This window comes from Spodoptera frugiperda, chromosome 4 (genome assembly GCF_023101765.2).
Source record: "Spodoptera frugiperda isolate SF20-4 chromosome 4, AGI-APGP_CSIRO_Sfru_2.0, whole genome shotgun sequence".
Classification (NCBI taxonomy): Eukaryota; Metazoa; Arthropoda; class Insecta; order Lepidoptera; family Noctuidae; genus Spodoptera; species Spodoptera frugiperda.
In genome coordinates this window covers 12,001,249-12,023,416 of record NC_064215.1, presented here as the reverse complement: position 1 = coordinate 12,023,416, position 22,168 = coordinate 12,001,249, and the positions used below count along the sequence as shown (strand labels likewise).

At 35.7% G+C, this 22,168-nt stretch overlaps 1 protein-coding gene across 4 annotated transcripts in view; it reads right to left on the bottom strand.

Annotated features, from left to right (window-relative positions):
* LOC118272685 (knirps-related protein) overlaps positions 1-22,168 on the bottom strand; it is a 64,228-nt gene that overhangs the window by 13,328 nt on the left and 28,732 nt on the right. For 3 of the 4 annotated variants that reach the window (XM_035589319.2, XM_035589320.2, XM_035589321.2), the window contains one exon: positions 1,007-1,084. In XM_035589319.2, the coding sequence (XP_035445212.1) occupies positions 1,007-1,084 (78 nt within the window). Of the gene's footprint in view, positions 1-1,006; positions 1,085-1,236; positions 1,294-22,168 lie in introns of those variants that run through there. The other variant, XM_035589322.2, reaches the window with a different exon arrangement.

Sequence of the window (22,168 nt, the reverse complement as noted above, 5' to 3'; positions counted from 1 at the left end):
GTGCCTTGATTGAGGTTGATTTGTACTTTACCCAGGTGTAGTGTCTTGACGTGATTTAATTTCATGGATGAAGGATTGAAATTAGTATTAGTATTACTACGCTTCAAAGAGTTGGCATGGAGTTAACTTTTTGTTTGTTTAACTTGTTCCAGTATAATTTTACGAATTGTTTTATTGACAGATGATTATGTGTAGAAGTAGAACACTATTTTATGGTGTGTTTCAAATTAATTCTCCTAAAGTTCATGAAGTGCAATGTGTTTTTTTTGCAATTATTCCTTATTATTGTAATACTAATTTAACAGACAATTAGCGTTTTAAAACCGCCCGTTTACATCGACTAATAGTCCTTGATACGCTTATAGAAATTTACATTTCCGATTTTCTGTTTTCGTTTCCTAATAATTAGAACGAATCGCACTCGCACAGGTACCCGAGTTTACGAATTAAGTGCTTGTTAATTAATAATTACACAGATTTTTAATTACTCCACCGTTTGTACTGAGTTTAAGAGGAGAATTACATTTTCATTTGAAGTTATACATTTAATGACATAGAAAGTAGAAGAAAATGGATTAAGGGAAATTTTTTGAGTATTTTTACTTAATTGTAATTAATAATTACAGCAAAAATTGTTTGATCTTGGTGAAGGACAAGATATCAGAATTGTTTTATGAAAGGGGAAAATCATCTATCTAATGACTTCTCCCGCCTTGGGTGAGGCGAGGGAGGGTTTCAGACTCTTACTGACTATCTCGTTTCTACTCCACCTTTAAGCCGGAGACCCGGTAACTCCTTAGGTTTTCCACAGCTCCGGAAGATATCAGATACTAATCTATATTACAAATTTCACATTATTAATAGCTCTTTTTAAAGAATATCCCTTTGTAAAGTAACGTATGATGTCGTATTATGTAAATTATACGTTAATAATGGACGTTTTATTATTACATTACGTAATTTGGTAATTACTTAATATATAAAGTATATTAATTTAGACATTTACCTTGCATCCTTCACATGTGAATGCGCCGAAATGGAACCCGGCCGCTGGTTCTCCACATACTTTGCACTTTTGGTTCATCTGGAAAAAATAAAAACAATTGTTAAAAATAGTCCCAAAATACATAACATGTACACTAGAAAGATGTAACAGAAATATTAAAAAAATATGATCATTCTACAAAGTAAGAAAAAAGCATTTAAAAAATCCACTCGCGGCGCGCACAAACTAACCAATATTGTTGCTCTTATCGCTCGACATAAACGAATATGAAACTGAAAATCCGCCACAGAAACCCAATTCACTGTTAATATGCCATGACCGAGATCCGCCATTTTCCAATCAGTCATTTAGTTGTTAATTTCGAAGAGCATGGGGCATGTTATTGGTTGCATATGCGATAAAATCGTTTTGTATGTATCGATTAAACGATATTAATTGTTCCGATATTATTTCAAATGCGTTACGTGTCGCCTTCTACGCGTTCTATATTTCAAATTTTACTCGGTTTTCAACAGAACAAAGTTTTTATTCAATTTTATTCTTTGAATGACACATTAAATTATTTTTTATCTGTGTGATTGACCGAATGTCTTTTTTACGATCGTGTTATGTGTCATCGCTAGTGTTTTCTTTGCCTTTTGAGGTAAGCAGATCGCGAAGTTAATGTGTAGGCATCTGTCCGTCGGCATCGGACACACGTTTGCAAATAAAACATAACGACCACGATACATTTGCATAAAATTCAGAGTGAATAAACTTTATTACGCATAAATGAACAATTTTAATTAAATCGAATTTATTTTTTTTACAAAAGACGTCTGCTCCTTATAAAAATAACAATAAAGTCGTAAGTAGTACGTTTTCTGTCAGCGAGTGAGTTATTGTAATGACAGTATCACATTTTAATGGTTATTTCGACGGTTTTTACACTTTTAAGCTCGTAATATAATGTAATGTCCATTGTAAATTGACAAAAGTGTCTGTTATTAAGAAAATTATGCGATTAACTGGGGAAATATGTGCGGAGCGAAGTAAAAGGAGAAGTTACGAGCTGACAGCAGCCATGTTGTCCACATCGGTATAAGGATCTTGGCTTCTGATGGAGATCCTTGCTCAAGCCGAAATAATGTGGTATTCAGAATCCTTTTATTTATAAACATTATAAAGCAAGATATGTATGCTAAAGTGGACTTTAATGTCTTATTATTTCTGTGAGATATTGGTTTTATAGTGTGTAATATTTTTTAGAATTAGCTAGATGATTATTGTGATTCCTTGACGCTATAGACGCTATATCATAAATACTAAGCAGTGAAATAAGCGCCGCTTACCAGATTCTGATATTATCAGGGATAATGTAGTGCTGTGCAGAGTATACAAATGTTTCGGGTGAACTTGTTTTAAAGTAATTACAAGTATTTGTTACAAGGCGCCTAACTGTACTCGTGGGAACTTTTGGGATACCTGTACGTACTGGGAATGGACTCTTTTTCAAAATTAATGTGAATGTGTGTCAAAGCCTAAATACTTCATAATGTTTATCTTGAATGTATCAGTGAGTTACATTATTAAAGATAATATAAATCTCATCAAGAGATCATTATATTGAAATAGAACAAAATTAACTGAAAATAGCATAGATAATTCTGTTGATAACCCGAGAATCAAACTCAAGTCCGGCAGTCGCATTGTGACCACTCGACCAAGGAAAAATCTTCAGGCAAATTATTAAAATGCTTAGGCTTTAACGCTTAAAGTTCTCTAACCAATTAATTACACATATAATCCGAATAATCAATAAACACAACAAAAGCAAACATCAACAAATACACTAGACTCTAGACAAAGATTTCCCCTAAAACAAAAACGAATTTCCCACACGATTGTAAACGTAGGAGACAGTCGGAAGATTTATCCGCGGACGCAGGAACATAGGAATAAACTTTGTGAAAATTCCCGAGATCCGAATCGGAGACAAAACGAACAAAAGGCTAGTTGCTACGTAGTAATCCGTTTATCTAGCGCGCGGGGATCGGCAGAGATGCAGGTGGATGCGTACGCGCAGGGTACACGACATTGGATACTTGAAACATTGGAAACTGTGTAATGGTAAAGATTTTTGAAGGTAATGTTACTGAAATGTTGCTTTACATTTTTTGTGTGTTTATGGATGTGTATAGTAATTTGCATATGTATACAGTTATGATTAATGTTTGTTACAGTATTGCCACTTTAAAGGACACTTTAGAACCATATTGACACCATCAACATAGTTTCAACACTTTATACTGTAGTAGCATTTCAACTTCGTATAAAACAGAACAAACCATCAAAATTAATTCAACAACGTAAACCCCACTACCTAATCTGTTATGTTATAATTTTCATATAAACATACCACAAAACTTGTATAATTAAAGTCTCTACACTTTCTCTGTTCCAAGCGAACGTCAACATAAAGTAAATCACGCAGCATGCGAGCGACGCGCGCGACGCGACGCCTATCGCTCCACTCGTGCGCACCTCCAAATTAGAACACGATTTCAGGGGTCACTACTATAGATACGTTCTTGTTTGTTTTACAAAAGTTTTATTGAAGATGTCTATTTTTTCAGTGTTTTGTAATAAATACTGAAAATACAAAATTATAATTATGATGTCTATTGTGGAAAATGTTATGAGTTTTATATGAAGGGAACAAGAATATAGCATTTTCTAATGACTGTTCTGCTAGATATCAAGATCACATAACACGCTGATGTCACAGCCAACACACTTATAGGGATCGATTTTAATAATCGCACGTAATCACACATAATTGGTCCAATCAACCGCAACCATAAAGGTTGTATCACTTTAGAGTAATTATTTAAAAAAAGAACAAGTATACCCGGGCAGTCATCTAAAAATGATGCGTCACAAATTATTGAATGAAGGGATGTTGGCTCATTAAAACTTTGTCATTGATCAAAATACCTCAAGGCCACTGACCTGAAATATTATGCAAAAATCGAGCGCCGCACACGCTCCAAGTAATCTCGATATACGCGTCCGTAACTCGAAGCAACAGATCGATTCCCTTACTACATGACTTAATTAATTTCTCGCTTGCATTCATCTTTTTAGGGCACTCTCCAGACAACATAACACAATGGATTATAAACTGTAACTACGCATTCTAAAGTCGATTTTACCCTGTAACGATTTGGGGTTTACTCAAGCAAATAAATTGAATGCTCATGACAAGTTTCAAGTCTCGAAAGATTCGCAGCCGAAATAGCTGTCACCGTTGTCAGTGCGTCTCCAATCATATATCTCGGTTACAATCTGGAAATGCAATTAGCATATTAATCGCTTCATATTTCGATGATTAAAACCTTCGCTATATTTAAATCGATTTTATTATGATTTATATTCGAATACAGCCGGATTTAAATTTAAACACACATATATGTCTATGTGATTTGTTTTATTATGACTGGTTAATTTTATCATAGTACCCATTCTGTGTTTTTAATAAAAATCAATTTATATGTGTCAATCTGGTCGTTTTAATGGACATCGTTTCATTGACACTGCGTCGAGTACAGTAGCTGGAAGCGCATTGAATGGCGCGGCGGGCGACAGTTAAACACTCGTCAAAGAGATCGCGAGTAAAGATGGGCGCACTTCTTTAAATATTTCATTTCATTGCGTCTATATAATTATATCGTAAATCGTTGATCTGAAACATGGCGATATTACAATCTTTAGAATCATTTCCAGAAATCGTCTATAGCACGGAACATCGGCATCGTGGCGAAGTCCATTAAATACTGAATATGCGCGCTCTTATAGACATTAAATCTTACTGCGCAGGACCAATTTCCGCGCTAACGGTCGCACTTTAAATCAAAAATATCGGCTTTATGGGTTCCATTACTCGTAATACAGATGTTTTTGTACAGATCGAGATTACTGCGTACTCACACTACACTATCCTGTGATTTATAGATTGTTACACGGAGATGAGTTAATCAGTGAATTAACGCACACAAAAACTTTGAACTTTAAATGCCACGGCGCGGGCAATGGTGAGAAATAAATTGTGACAAATCCGTACGTGTACACTATAAACATTTCAAATGTTCATGTAACAGAGAAATATGTGTAAGCACTAATATACTAAGCAGATTATATTATAATATATATATTAACAAACAATTTTAATAACAGCTCATGTACTATATATCTTTTAGCCTTCAACAATCCTAAAAAAAATATTGAAGAGTCCCCCATAATGACAGATATACCGTAAGTTATACGATAGTGAGTCGGTGTTCCAGTAGACATGTTATTTGTATCGTGTGAAAGGCGACGCGGCCTGTCATTTGGCGTGACCACTATTATCGATGCGCCGACCTCGTGGGAATCTATGGGGTTTATGGGATTCTGAGGCAGGGTTAACAGGTGCATTTGTGGAGCCAAGCGCTGACTGATGGCGCGACGTAATGGCGGATTGACGTGTTTGTGAGGTTCCCTGCCAACATTGTTGTGGCTTCTTATTTAGTGTTCGAATTAGTAATGTTTTTCTTTTGTCGTGTTTCATTGCAATTTTGCTGCAGAATTTATCTGGAATATTGGATATTATTTTGTCGTATTCGATTTGTCAGGAGTTATCGAGATTTTCATGAAGTTTTAACAAGGTGGATCTGTTATAAATTGATGATCATGCAACAAAATCATCAGCAAATTCAAGAAATATTAATTGAAGAAAATCAAACACGAATTTAAAACAAACATCCAGTTAACCACAGTCCAATAACTCCCATCAACCACCTCTATACCCACAACACTAATTAAACAAGCCAATTACTTATCTAATCTAGATGATCACAAACATACGTTCTCCTCTCTGTATGAACTTGTATTTTGACATGGACTCGTCACAGCTCTCCAAGCTGTCACACAGACAGACATACGATCATGAAACTAATTTGATATTACATTAATATTATATTATACGATGGGTAGACATATTATGGAGTATAGAGTAGACACCTTTGAACTCAAATACATGTTAGAGGAACATTTGGAGCAGTTTTTGTTTAGAGTTTGATGGGAGAGATTGTGTTTGACGTTTTTAGATATACGAGTATGTCTGATAAATAAAAGTTTGATAAGTCTGTGTTGTAAAGTGCTAATCTTGTTTTAGGTCTTATTATCACTATATCTTCTTATTCTTAATGAACTTGGTAAAGATTGCTCGCTAGCTATTTTAATATCATCAAGAAACTGCACTGCACGGTTGACGCGTAGGCTGCAACTCAGTCAGGAGCATCTCTTTTTATGATCCACAAATTATTACTTCGGGTCTGGGTGTTATGTGTATGTGAAATTGTATGTTTGTAAACGCACCCACGATACACGAGAAAATCCTGGTGTGGGGCAACGATAAAAAGAAAAAACAAAATGTTTTATGGAGTATAAATATCGTATCAACTAATTTAGAAGTTATATAATCTAAATTTATTACCCAGAATCCATAATATACAGTTGGTAAATCAAGTTTATAGTCATATTTTAAACAGATTCACCACTACAGACGCGAAATCCTATCTCAATCAAATGTTACTAGAAAGAGAATCAGTCGATACCCCATACTTTTGCTCATATTCCCATAGTTTACAGCAGGCAAGGTTCTCACAAAGAGTACAAGCAGAGCAGTAAGTGAGCGAGACGAATGTGTAATGCCGCGGGAACCGAACCGACTACGACTCGCTACAGGGGACAAAATGTATGTGTGGAATAGAATAGATAATTTATTTGTATTGAGTGTCTCTTGGACTACTCGGAAGCTTTTTTAAGATATATATTTTTTTGAAGTGATAAGTTGATAGTTTTTTTTTCGTGACGTATGTACCTAACTATATGTTTTGTTGGAATTATAATTTAAAGCTTCAATAGAACTGTGAAATTAGGTCCTTAATTATATATTACTTACTACCTAATACGTGGTAGAGATGGGTGGATTATAATATCTTAAGTAACAAAATATAAGTTATAAATACAGCAATAAATCCAGATATCATCTCTACATTTCGCTGCGGACTCTACATAGAGTCGGCTCTACTCTTGATTTCGTTTTGATAGGTGTTAATTTGTCATGCTCTTGTGCTTCACGCACGTTACACCTGTTAACCGTAACAATATTATTACGAGCCGTCTGTTTGTCTGTCCATCTGTCTTGAAAACTGTATTAAATTGCTAAGTTACTTTTGAAGATAACGAGGTTTTTTGTAGGCACAAGTAATATTGTAACTAAACAAATTATACACAGGTAGTTTGTTGTAAACTGCCTTATTTCGAGTTCGATTCTCGGGTCGCGCAAAGTATTGCTAGGTTATTTTCGATTTTTTGATATATTTTTTCAGTAGTAGAACGGAGTCTGGGATTGTGCCCTGTATATGGCAATAGGCTCACCCGCTATTACATTTTATAACACATATAGTGTATGGCGACCCGTAAGCTCGTTTACCCGCTTATATCATAAAAATAGTGCACCTCTGCCTACCCCTTCAGGGATAAAAAGCCTTGCCAATATTAGTACGATACTTTGTTGTAAAACGTAACTGTCCAGTAATAAAAGTCAGAAATAAGATAGTAAACGTTAAATAAATAAATCAAGTTATTGACGACTATGATTAAAACGAACTAAATTGAATATCTCGAACTAAAATATCGATTTAAGTATCGATATAAAATATTAATCTATAAACTGTTTAATGAGGTAAACGTAAAATGAGTTAGGTACTTAGCTTTGAAGGACATTTAAAGGACCGAAGTTCAAAGGTACTCTTGCGCATCGAAACGTGTACAAATGTCCAATTAAATTGATCAATCGATACATGCAGCTTCAATTAGTGTAATACCATCTGGCGAACAGTTCAATTAATATTGCCAGTTTAATTGGTCTAAGAACATACGGACCTATGGCTAAAATGTAGGAGTAAATTACCAAGATTATTTGAGTAAGTAGTCAACTCGGACCACATGCCTACGGCCCATTTGGGACGAGTTGCAGAAAATAAAATAAAATAATATTTTTAGTGGTCAACTCGTCCCACGTCACTACCACAATGAGATAAGGTACAGTCAGTAGCAAAAGGGTTAGTGTGGAAATAATAAAGTTCTATTACTTTGTTGAAAACAAAAGATTTTCTAGGAACTTCATTCTATCTATGTTATCATTTACTTCATAAGTGACCGCCATGACCATTGTTTAAGCCACACATATTTACTATTCTTAGTAATATTGGATAACACATGAATTTGTGCGAAAGCTAAAATAAATTGAGCTAATAAATTATTTAACCGACACTAAAAAAAGAGGTTCTTACTTCGTAAGGATGTTGTAATATGAAATAATCTATAAATAAAACGAAAGTAAAGAAACAAAACAATAAAAAAATATTTTTAATCTTGTGTTGCTAACTGTACCAAACATTGATAAAGTTTAAAGATCCATACAAAAAAAGTGGGACGAGTTGACCACTAAAAATTTAATTTATTTTTAATTTCCCCAACTCGTCCCAAATGGGCCGTAGGCATGTGGTCCGAGTTGACTACTTACTCGATTATTTGTGTAGGGATATAAGAGTTTATTTTTTAAATGGTGAATGTTACTTTATATTGTTAATGCTACTGGTTTTCAATTAATATTGTACATAGTTTCAACTCATTAGTCGGTAATGAGGACACCTGGTTTGCGTGGGTTTTGCCTGTTATTGATTGTGTCTATACTTGTTTCCTGAGACAACATTAATGGAGTGCAGTTTCATTTATTTTTGTTGTGACTAAATTATTATTTGTAGGTAAGTCCTTAGTGCAGTTGCCGAGTTAAGGTATTTGTGTTGTATTACTCGGTGGTACGAAAAATACTGCATTTTTTTTATAACGTTGTCTCACACTAGGATTTTCGTCTGTGTCGTGGGTGCATTTATAAATATACAAGTTCACATAAACATGGTAGCGAGATCCGAAACAAAAATGTATGTGATACATATAAGTGCTACGTGCGGGAATCGAACCCGCCACACATTACGCGACATCCGGTTGCCTTACCACCGCGCCAACCGTGTAGTCAACGGTTTTTAAATCAATATCTCATTGTTCCAACACAAAATGTAACATAAACCAAAAAACGCTAACAATGGTATCACTTACACCTATAATTAACTGCAAACACTTTAATTACACCACTCACCGACAGCTCACACGTTCACTCAATCATTCTCGTTCACTCGTTCACTCTCATTCGTTCAAACATGGAGCACTCATTGTGTGCACGTGTTGCAGTAATTAATTGTAATTTGTAATTAATACTCGCCTCTAAAGCTATATTTTTCCTCGCCGCCACACCGTTTGTTATACTAATATGATAATTGATGGCTAATGGCGAAAATTGCTTCGCTCTTTACACCTTTTTTACAAGAAATCAGTTCTTGTAATCACGCCAATGAATTAGACAATCATTCGATAATGGCGACTGATACAAATAATTGCTTTCGATTATCGAAAAAAATTCTCACGTTGCCACACAAAATGTCAATGTGCAATTTTGTAAACTCATCGCGTAAAATGTTACCATAACCTATAATATTGTTAATGATGAATGAAATAAAGATCTGAAAGAGATATGCAACGGAAAGGTCATCAATAAAAAATGGGCACTCACAAACATAACGATTTTTCATTTGATTATTTGTCATATCAAAAGGGGCTCACCTCTGATCTAAACGATTCCGTTAACCAATCGATTGTCGATAAAAACTTATGATTAATCGATCCTAATTGATATAATTCATCCCTTTAGGCAGCAGGACGTCTGTCACGTGACTTGGTAAGCGTGACATGCGCATTTTTGACAGTTCGTGACTAATTGTTGTGACAAAATATTTCAACAGTTGCGTCAATCTGTTATTGGAACAACCCTCATTATGGGATCCCACGAAGCTCGACTATTGAACGATTTGATTCCATAAAACACTATTCTTATTCCAATGTAATAAAGTTTAGAATGTAACAGTAAATTGATTCGCGAATGTTGTTTCGGAATGGAATGTAAAGGGACCAATGACGTTGCGCAATCAATTCAAATTTTGGAATTGGAATGAATGAATTTAGTTTGGAATTGTTGAACGTTATTGATCATCTGTGTAAGGTATGTAGTATTTGATGACTTGGAACTTGTGATATGCAGATGCATGTACAGAATTGAATTTATTATTGAAAGAAATATGTTGCATGAACATCTGCTCAGCATGAGATGACAAGCGATATGGCTAATCATTTAAAGTTACAGTTAGAATGTCATTCACTATATTTCTCAGTATTTTTAAGGAACATAAATATGGTTTGCCTAATGGAAAGCAGTTATGGCGTGTGGAACGTCTGACACATCAGACGTGGGTGACAAGCCACGTTGCTCATCAATTAATAGTTGAATTTTTCCTGTTGAAGAATACATTTCAAATGTTGACATATCTATGAGGAAAGATACAAACGTCACTCTGAACGGACCTTATCTTCTCATCAACGATTACCAGCGAAAAAATCATAAAGAATTAATTCATTAACCTCTATACAACCATCAGATGTCTCTTAAAAATGTCAATAGACGGACAAATCCCATTATGTTATATACGGATTTAAATAATAGACTAGATTAGACCTTTCTACGTCTATTATATTATTGTTAAGTTCGGCTCCGACCTTTGACACAGGAATCGAACCGATGAGTGGTGTATTCGTGGTTTATCATGTACTGCTTCACCTGACTGCTTTTTTGTTATTACTGCTATTGTTTGATGTAACTTATACTTTGGTGTTAAGGTGGAGTACTGTTGACGCGCTTTAACTATATTTTCTTTTATTGTTTTACAGTTCAGTATTATTTTTGTTTTTTATTGTAATGTATTGATATCACAGATAGTAAACAGTTACTTCTTTATTATTGTAAAATAATGAGAAGTATCTTAATTATCATTATTGCAATTTGTAAAATATTGGAGGATCGTGTTAGATTCCTTTGAAGACATTCGATTAGCTAATGTTAGCCCCTTTAATTTTGTGATTTATAATTTTTTATGCATCGTGATATATCATATCATATCATATGATATAAGACTCTTATACTGATAAATCTGTCGTAAAAAATCTCGATAAATCGCCTCAGTAAAACAGCACCTTAAGTCCGAGTGGAGTGTAATGCTTAGTCACCGGTTCGCTTCCCATGACAAGTGACCTGTGTCGCTCTATCTCAGTAGAGCATCTACTCGATGCGATCGCGATCCGAAGTGATATTGCGGCGATACTGTTTGTGGTGCACATCGAAGAGTGGCGCTAGCTTATATTTTGGTAACAAAAAATATTGTGGATGTGTTGCAATATAAAATGAAATCTATGTCAATCGTATAGGGTATGGTTTTGGGATTATCAGTCTACGATTGTCTCACTGATGAGCAAATACCTTTTCTCAATACGCTGGATCAAATGTAACTGAAAATTAAAAAACCTCTCAGCTATCTCTCTCGCTATCGAATTTAAATCAAATGGGTATTAGTTGATTAAACTTCCAACTACTTACAGTCAAAAATCTTTACCAAATCTAACAAAAAATACAGTATTACAGACATTTAATTTATCGATCTTTTTGATGGACATGCAACACACGTTCACGTTACCTACTTAGGTAACATCGGTGAGATTGAACTTCAATTCACATCGACAATAATCTTAATTAAATCATTATTGAAACACTTCAAATGTTCAAATCTTTGAAGACAACCGTGTCTCGACTTTAATAAGTATTTCATATATCAATCCAAAGTTAATGAGATATAGAATTATTGCGTAAAAATCGTTATTATAATGAAACGATTCCTTTTAATTTGAGCGACAAGCTTCATTACATCGACATAATGATATTACAAGATCAAATGACATCACTAATATGATTTAAAAAACATGAATACATTATGACTATTAAGTCGTCAAAGTAAGCGACCGTCTGTCGTTTTATTGTCACTTACAATGGTCGCACCGAATCGATTCAATTCATAATCGGATCGGAATACAATGATATTGATACCCACGCGATCGAGTACTGCGCTTGTTGAAAGTAGTCGCGGTATATTTAGAGGCTGATTAATTGATTGAGATCTGTAATGTGCTAAGTGGTACTGGGTCTAGGATGCAGGTGTCTATTGTCATGTGTATAAGTAAAATGGCCTCTGTCGCTGCCTACGTGTATGTAACATAGTGGGAGATGCGTCGTACGTCATCGCTTCTTCTTGCCTGGAAAGTGGTTACGTCCTAAGTCGCACTGACTCCAAATGAAAATACCGAGATTGTTGAACACACCCGCCGCAAAGAACGTTTCCCTTCGACTTTTACTATGATAATAATAATAAACCCTACCATACAGATTAAAGAAAGAAAGTAAAGTATGAATGCTCAACCTTTGCGCAAGTCGTAAGATTTAACTGAGGAAATGGTTTGTATTGGTGCAAGCTAACTCTTTACTATTTATGAGGCACATTACTACACATCAAACAATGAACACATCGCAACGAGCGTGGCGGGCGGCTTCAAATATCCAAATACAAAACGCTAACTATTTATTAACAATACAAGCTCATTACTTCAAATAGAAGGAATTAACATGCAACAATTTGCTATAACAGCAGTTGAGGAAATAGTAAAGTGTTATCGGTCGGGCTGAGGCTAAAATGTTGGCGAATAGTAAAACAATTTGCACTAAAAAGGTTTAACAATGAGTAATTGTGTCGGGCGTACGAGTAAAAAACGCAAGTGTCGGCACATGAAAGGACAAAGGCGGTCTGCGCGCGCGCCGAAACAAATGCCGTCGTAAAACAGATCTATTCGCAGAAAAGAAATTTTGCACAAGTTACGCTTTAGCGAAGCATTGTGCTGTGCTTTAGAGGTACCGCTGTGTGGCGCGGAGGGAGGTTGAGGAATTGTGGCTTTTATAGCTACCCGTGCTTACTGTGAGATAGGTCCGAGACCTGCCGGGCAAAGGGTGAGCTCTTTGTAAGGTACCACTCAGACGGTCGGTGAAATGTTCAGTTACATGTTCTTGTATTCTCCACTCTGCAGTAGCAGTGTGGTCTGATACTCCGATACTTCGTGTATTAACTATCCACGTACATTGTGCCAGTAAAGCTTTCAATTCATATTTACAACATTTTGATGGTTCGCGTAATAACTCCTTGATATTTACGATGGATATTCCTTTTACGAGTATTTTATGAAATTAATAAATTAACTATATTACTTGGTTGGTCTAATGATTATAACTGATTGAAGTATCAGATTCGATTCCTGGGTGGTATACAGCTGTAACGGGCCATCTGTAATGGGTTGCTAGCGAATTGTGGAGCTTTATGAAGGTTGAAATTTTATTGCTTTCGTTTTTTACCGTCGCGCAAAAATTTACATTCTTGCAATTTTTTTCGCAGTTTTTGTGAATTATTTAACATACCAGCCACATCCATTAACATACCTATTCCCCCCAATAGTTCGACGACTACATTGAACAGCTTATATTTGCCTGATGAATTATAGCCAATAATTTGCGACAAACTGATTAAGATTCAAGTATTTATAGTTCTCAATATCAGCCCATTGACACTGACGGGTGACGTCACCCCAAAAAGCCGGATTCTCGACAGATAGGTATAGCGGGGCACGCGGTGCGCATGCGTGCAACGCTGACGAACGATTGGCCGCTGTCGCCCCGCCTCGCATTGCGCAAGCGACGCACGTTATCGTTCACTCGTGCTCAACAATTAGTTGTTAACTTGTTAATATCGAACTCGTTTAAATGTTATGTTATTATTGTGATCGAACGGTTGTTTTAATTAGACAGCTCTCTTAAATGAACACAAACAATAATAAACTTTATGATAAGTACACTATGGTATCTACAAAACTATTTAGGGCTCTGTTTCCTAGATTGACAAACCTGCAATACATGAAGATGTTCATTTCATTCTATGTATTATTATGATAACACTATTAGCTCCTAAAACATGGAAATCGTAACTAACTGGCATTATGTTAAGCTGAACAGATCAGACAGCTCTTCCTATCAAGATTTCAAATAAGTGATAATCAAAAATTTATAAATATTTTCAACTAATATAATCCAAAAAGAAATCTCAAAATAAAAACATTTTTACTCTCTCTCTCTCTCTCTCTCTCTCTCTCACACACACACACACACACAAGCCTTTCAACATTAAATCTGAAAATATATAGAGATACCTCTACATAAAGCGCATCCATGTTAACATTGTAATTAGCCACTCTGCGCTAATGAAAACTAGTTTAGTTTCATTGTAATACACGGACGTAATACTTAATTATATGTACGTATGGAGTATGGGCTCGTACGACCAACAATTACATATAAGTTAGCCTTAGAACAAGTCAGGTGTATATGTAAACAAGGTGCAATTGCATACATTTTGCCTTATAAATAACTGATTCTTAATAGGTACAATTGTTAGGAAATTATAGCTCGGCCTAACGGAATGTTGAAGACTTTGTATATGATTATATTTGTGTCTAGGTACTTATAAGTGTCTTTGTGATGATTATGTATAATATCATAGATGGATTATTTTTATTGTTATTTATATACATTTCAGTAAAAGTATTTTTCAACGATGGACAAAAACACAGTCATGTAAAGTCGTATAAAGCGTTTAAAAATAAAATCATAACCAAGTCTGTCAAGCTTGAAGCTTCAAAGGCTGCGCCGCAGAAAACTGAAGAAAAACTGACAGCCAACCATATTCCATAATCTGACATTTCCATGATCCATTTCCCACGCGTGGACAATATTAAAATGCATTAGACAACGCGCTGGAATAGAATATATCCCGATCTAGATCAGACAGAGCCGCCGCAATAACTCATAGATAGATCGATGGATCAATATGGATGAGGGGTGCCCGGGATGCGCGCGCGCATTCAACTGTCACCGCTCGTGCGCTTGCGCCGCGAATTCGAATTCATAAATAGAACGTCGGTTTTAATGTATTTATACGTTATATTTGTTTTATTATTCGTTTTAAATAATATTTTTGAAAAAAAAAGCGGGTCCCTTATTAGTATAAATGTAGCGTTTAGTTTTTCCTACCAATTGTTGACGTCAAACTGTGATCGTAGACCATAAAGTATTGATAACAATCAACAATCTAGTTTTTTTTTGAACTTGCCATTGGCTGAATGTAACTAGGTGATTGTATCGTGCTGCAAAGGCATCAGTATTTATGATACGCATAAGTCAATCAGATTGTCAATATTTATTAACATAAATGTGCAATAATTTAAGTGATTTTCAATTCTAATGCTCCATAAACGGTGTCTAATTAATTAATTTGATTGAGGTAATCATGGTACGAGGAGCGAGTATTTTTTGTGATCACTATTAATATTGATGAACAAATTGTTCTGTGTGGTCTTTGTTCTATTTATTACATTGTTTTAGAGGATTATTAAGAACAGTACAGTAAAAGGCTAGCTGCAAAAGAGCAAATAGGTAGTATGTATTTCGATAATGTGTTCAAGAAAATGCAGCTCAGAGCTTTTTTATTTGTCCAAAGAAAAGGATTTCTTCTACAAACGAATCTTGCTTCTAATGACCGCGAAATCCTTGCAGCAATGCAAGCTAAAGATATACATTTAGCTCCAAATTACAGTGTCGATTTCTATAAGACAAAGGCCACAAAATGTGCGGATTGTGAAATATCTCATGAGGTCAGGAGACGTTTAGTTGCATGTACTTAGACGACCTTGTGTCACATCGGAACATTTGCCGTCGACCAACCTTCGCCGGCTAATAACGAGTCATCAAATTCTTATTACGACATTAAATAATATCAATGTTGTGTGTCAGTCAGGTTGAACGCCAGTGTACGCGTTTGTAGGAAATGTGAACGTTGACCCGTTTATTTTGCACTCAAGTGTACTTAGAGCATGTTTAGGGACGTTGAACAACAACAACATATCGTCACGCCTTTAATCCTCGAAGGGGTAGGCAGAGGTGCACATTATGGCACGTAATGCTACTGCACACACAAATGGTGAAAATTGAGTGTATATTACACCCACTTTTCACCATTTGTTTTATAAGTCCCATGTAATGGGCAGTGACCCTACTGAGAAATTTTCGAAATACCGAAAAAAGCCCAGTAATACATCGCCTGACCCGGGACGTTGAATTTCATACGTTTTTATTATTAAGTAAGATAGGGCATCGAACTTGACTTTGTACCTATGTGTGTGTATATTTTAATGTATAGTACCTAATTGCAATACCTACAAAACATCATAAATGCTCTACTTGCAAAAAATAACCTAGTAACAAAAAACATGAATTTTCTACCCGACCGCTACTGTTATTAAATCATACGTAGGATGTGAGTAGTTAGCAGCAAAGATTGAGAAACCGTCCTTTATTTCCGATTTATGTGTTTGGCAGCCGAGTCGGCCCGAGGTGGAAGCGACCCGTCCGGGAAACGATGATGCAAATGCTCGGTGCACTGTCAAGACACTAGCTACAGGCTGTTCTATTGTTACAAGGGGGATTCTTTATGAAGTCATATTAGCATGATAATGATGATATAGAAAGTGCGACTTTTGAAGTTCTCCTGTACTTTTCTTAAGGAATCCCTTGCTAAAAACTTTAAGGGCTTGAGTCTGTTTAAATGAGCTGATGATATGGACTATAGGATTGAAAAAACTCAATGAGTCAGTCAGATAAGGATTGAATATGATTTAAACATAGCAGATCTTCCCTTTTCAGAACATAGACAATTATAAAACAGCATTATAGAAAGAACTCCTTTAAAGCAACGGTAGATGAATATAAATCTTTGTTTGATAGTCAGTTTACTTCAGCACAACATAATCTTCATCACATCATCCCGTAGCAGCGAGTGTACGGTGGACGGTCACGGTGGCTGCGCGCGGATGTGAGGCAAGTGTCGCGCGAGGACGTACAACTGTGCCAATAACACGTGCACCCAGTCTACTGTCACCGTCTCAGGAGTTCTTATTTCTATTGGTCAATTATTGGGGTTTGGTTCTAAAGTAGTTCATTGAGAATGAAGGCATATAATAAGAATGGGCGAGTAAAAGTCCTTATTGATAACAAATATGATATAATATGGTTATGAGCTTGAAGCATTGACGTGAGCATTTGTGGATTCGGCAGTTGTGGTCCATGGTATTGGTTGAAGTTTTCAAGAAGGTCAAAATACGTTGTTCAACCTGGGTATCGAACTTGATACTTTCTACTCGACAGTCATGTTTGTTGTTATTTAGAAGCAGCTGAGCGCAGTTGTAGGTGATGTAATGTAGTAAGTTTATGTGTTTTATAATAATGACATGTTTTTTATGTTTCGGTACTGTCTCCTGTTCTCATAGATAGTTCACGGTGTGCATCAGATGGTCAGGTATTAGCATACAATCTAGCGAGCTAGTTTCAATAGATGTTGCTAACTATAACTAACACAGCCGACTCCGGTGAAATAGTGAAATGTATTGAATGCCGCGCGGTTCTGCGTTCTACAGTGGACGAACTTAGTGTGATATGTTTTTGTTGATTTGTTTTTATTTATGCCATTGGCATGTTTATGGTAAGAGTAAGAGAGTGAGTAAGAGAGGTTTATGATATTAAAATAACCCTCCTTCTGAATAGAATAAAGATAAGATTGCTTAGTGCATTAGTCAGAAATAGTTATTGAAGTCTGCAGATAGGTTGCTCATAGGATTGCGTTGAATGCGGAAATTAGGGAGAGATGCTTCTGACTTGTTTGGATTTGAAAGTCAGTAGGCGCTAACCGGTCACTATTGTTTAGCTAAGCAACTACTATTATATTATAATAGGCTACAGCGGGTCAATTACGTGATACTTCATAACCTTTACTACTATTCGAAAGTTCGTTCAACAATAGCCACGAAACACCACCCTTCTGCAAATATCAACGAATAACATTCTCTGTGAGCGATACGTGCCCACTGGCGAACGAACCACGCGTGAAAGGTTGGTATCATCCCGCGACCCTCACGGAAACTACCATGCCACTACCTTCGGCCCATGAAAAACTAGCCCTCACAACGTGAAACCAACCATATCTTTAATACCATACAGTTGAATCTTAAACGGTAACTTGGGGAGGATGACAGCAATTATGTTGAAGGAAATCGAAGCTTATTTATGGAGATTTTAAGGTCGGGTGTCGAGTGGAGATGGTGTTGCACTAGAAAGTCTGACTCGGGTAACCCTAGACTGGGTCTAGTTGAATAAGTAATAGTAAAACTGATTTAGGATTAAACGGAATTCATTAGAATTATGTTCTGCTGGTTAAGTGTGATGGTGGCTCTGACGCCTCGTGATTTAGAGGGGTAGGCAGAGACAGTTAGATTTACGTTTGAACTATAAATTAGATTGCTAAATAAATCATTAATTTTCATAAAGATGTTTGTTTGTCTTTTGTGTGTACCGACGTAATGGTGCTTTATGGTGGTCTCCCGTGATTGATATTAGTTTCAACGCCTTAGAAATTTTCACCATAATAGTATGGAATTTAGTAAATAAAATGAGATTAGTACTATTACTGCCAAAAAATAAATGTGCGATTAGTGATGACCAAGGAAGGTTAAGGTCCCCAGTGTCTAAATGCTGCAGAATAATAATAAAAAATGACCATTATCAGCTCTATTAATCCTACCTCCTATGCCAGGTACAGTATAAAACTACTTTCAAATAAATAAGGACTAGTTTCCCCACAAACACCATAAAGATACTCTAGTAACTTTTTTAATAATATCTAAAGCATAATTATACAATTAAGTGCGTGTCGAATACATAATACCTCCTTTAAGTTGTATATAGTGAGGTAAGGCAAAAAGAACTGTATTGATTTTTATCATTTCCTCTTGATAACATATTCTACTGGATACCTATTATGGTTTAAAAAGATACAGCGTTAAATAAGTGGTTTAGAGATTTTTACCTTAACTACGGAACTCTAAAAACATAAATTATGAGACTTTGTACTTGACGGTCTTTTTAGTACGTTTTCTTTTACATTTTCTTTAAAGTAAAACTTAAAACGCATTTTCTTTCAGCCAGGTTTTTTATTAACCCTGTTGTGATCCGGAAGCAGGAGTAGGAACGGGGTGGTTTTTAGTCAGTAAGAGTCTGAAACTTTCTTTCCCCCTTAAAAAAGCCTTGTTGTGATAAAAGCTAGCTTAATACCATCCACGGTATAGATTATGGCTGTATGTAAATTGATTAATCTATATATCAGAACTTATAATCTTACAATCGCCCAATTTCAAAAATATCCTAGCAATCGAACACGAAGCCCATAGCTCGACAGTCACACTCACAACTAACGAGACACTCAAACAAAGTACACGATACACTTAAAAATAAATCAGTGCAGTCATAATTTTATACGTAATTGGCAAAAAGATTTACAATAATCGTATTCTTAGTGTCGTATATTGCAGACCAATGGAATTACTTCGCACTCATAGTGATGCACTCGGTATCATAACGCTAGCCCTTATTACAGTGTAAGCACACTTTATTGGGCACTCCAACATATACGCTCGTGGTTTATGAAGATTGTGCTCTAGGCTTGTATGTTATGTCTGTTCGTTTGTTTGTTAGCTGGGATTTTGCATAAGTACTGTGTTTTCACTCACATGTCGCAGGTTTTATTGTTTGAAAGTGTACTGGTACTCATTGCATAGAAATGTAACATTCACTTTTCTGTAGTTATGTTATGATTCCCTAAAGATAGTTGTTATTGAATAGTCATATAAAAATAAATTAGCTCTATATGTGTTTTTTTTTTCATATAGTTGGTTATATTAGTTACGGTACACTTTTATAGTCAATAATACTTATTTTAGATATTCTAAACTACAGCTCTATATGTTTAAGACGTAAATGTATATACCTATACGTATATACTACTAAGAAGTCCTCAACCAGTAACCAAAACCAATGTCTCCTAATTCCCTTCGAACCCCAAGCTAGCGGACGCGCGTAAATAACAGCTCATTTGCCGCATCTCGGCATTAGCATAGCATTTGTTACTGGTATGGCACCTGCACCAGTGTCGCTCGTAAAAATACACCCAGCACGACCACACTATAATCATACCTGGATGACATCCGCTGTATGATCTGTGACGTAGTTTATGGAAACTGCCTCCTTTGGTCTAACGATTTCATATTAAGAGCGTATAATTAGAAGCTGCTTAGGTTGCTAAGCAGGGTTTCTATGTGTGCTTTGCTGTTCGTCGGCTTTTGCTTAAGTGAAAAGGATGGTATCAAATGTCCTATGTCATGTGGGTTATATTTTGTGTCTAAGTTAATATATGCAGTTGTATGATATTTGGCTGAATCACTGGAGAAGATCAGTTTTCATGAGCATCTACAGTAATGTTACGAAAAGCTGAAGAATATGTTTGTTTATTCAGAATTACTCCAGAACTATTAGCCCCATTTGAAAATGTCTCTTGTGTTCAATAGTCCAGTTTTGATAACTGGACTATTGAAAGGTTATAGGCTATAAAACATCACGCTACAATCAAAAGGAGCCAAGCACAACAGGTGAAACCGCGCGTAAGTATCTAGTGTGTAAGATATACAATGAATCACTCCTCATCACACCAGGGCACTATGTCAAACTAAAACATAAAATGAACTATCCAAACCCTCACACAACAATTAAATTAGCGACCATACTTAAACGTAACCAATTGGATTTAAATTGAAACTGTTTACGCGTAACGTGAGCCTTTCGAGACTTCCTTACACCGTTCGTCGGCGGCTTTGTGGGATGTAATGGAAGGCGGATGTCAACGGTGACACGCGACGGTTTATGGCTCGGCTTCGGTGTGATTGAGGAGCAAAGGGCGGGAGAGTAAGATGCAAGACAATAGATCTTGTGGACTGTGGAGATAGAACATAGGAGAAAAATAAATAGTGATTGGATTTTTTTTAATTAAATGAAGATAATGAAATATAGTACAGTATGCTTGCTAACGTGAACTATGTTGACTCTAATATTTGTTAGATTAAGTTTAAATTAAGGACATAAATGATAGAGAAATGGAGGTTACATAAAATATGCACTTGTAACGCCTCTGTGTTTCAAGTGTCCATGGGCGTCGGCGATTGCTTACCATCAGGTGATTTGTCTGTTCGTTAACAAGCTTATTCCTTAAAAATTGATACCAAATAAAGTTAGTAATTATTCAGAGATCATAATTATATTCTTTTAAATAATGAATAAGTAATATCTTGTGTCGCTGTTCGCTTCTACCTAGGGTCAAATTGACCCTACTATAAAGAGCTCGGTCTAGTGATCAAATTGAACATTTCGCCAGCCAATCGCGTCCCGTCGATAGATTGTAAGTGTAATTGGAACTACAAGGTGGCGCACCGGCTACTCCTGCGTGTGCGCATGTTTTACGAAAACGGAGCACATTTAATTTAAATGTTTCAGTGGATGAAACAGCAAATAGTTTGAATTCTTCAAAGTATTTTTGACACGGAACACCATATTTGCTATCGCAGTCTAGACAAAAATTACGTAATAGTACAAAATTAACAAATCTATTAACATATTCAAATGTGTGTAAAGTTGACTTTTTCAAAAAAAAAAAGACGGTAAACATTTCTATAAAAACGGTCTCAGCTCTCAACCCCAAAACCCCGGTCTCCCCAATAAAACTAAGCCGCATTGTACACTAATTCTTAACGACGCCACACATCAATTGTTTATTTTTATTTATTTCAAATTTCATCGCGATATTATTAACTTTATTGCGATTACGATCTTGAGAATTCATTTTTGACGTTTTTATTCGAATTTATGCGATTCCTTACAGTGTTACCAAGTTATTTAACAACATTATAAACGCCTATTACAACCTTACGACATGGAAATAAGGTGCAAAACAGAATGTTTTAGTTAAAACCGACGTATGAATAAATTTTGGTCGCTATGACTTCGTGTGACTGCTCTAAGATTTTATTATTTAAAAAATTGATATTTTATTT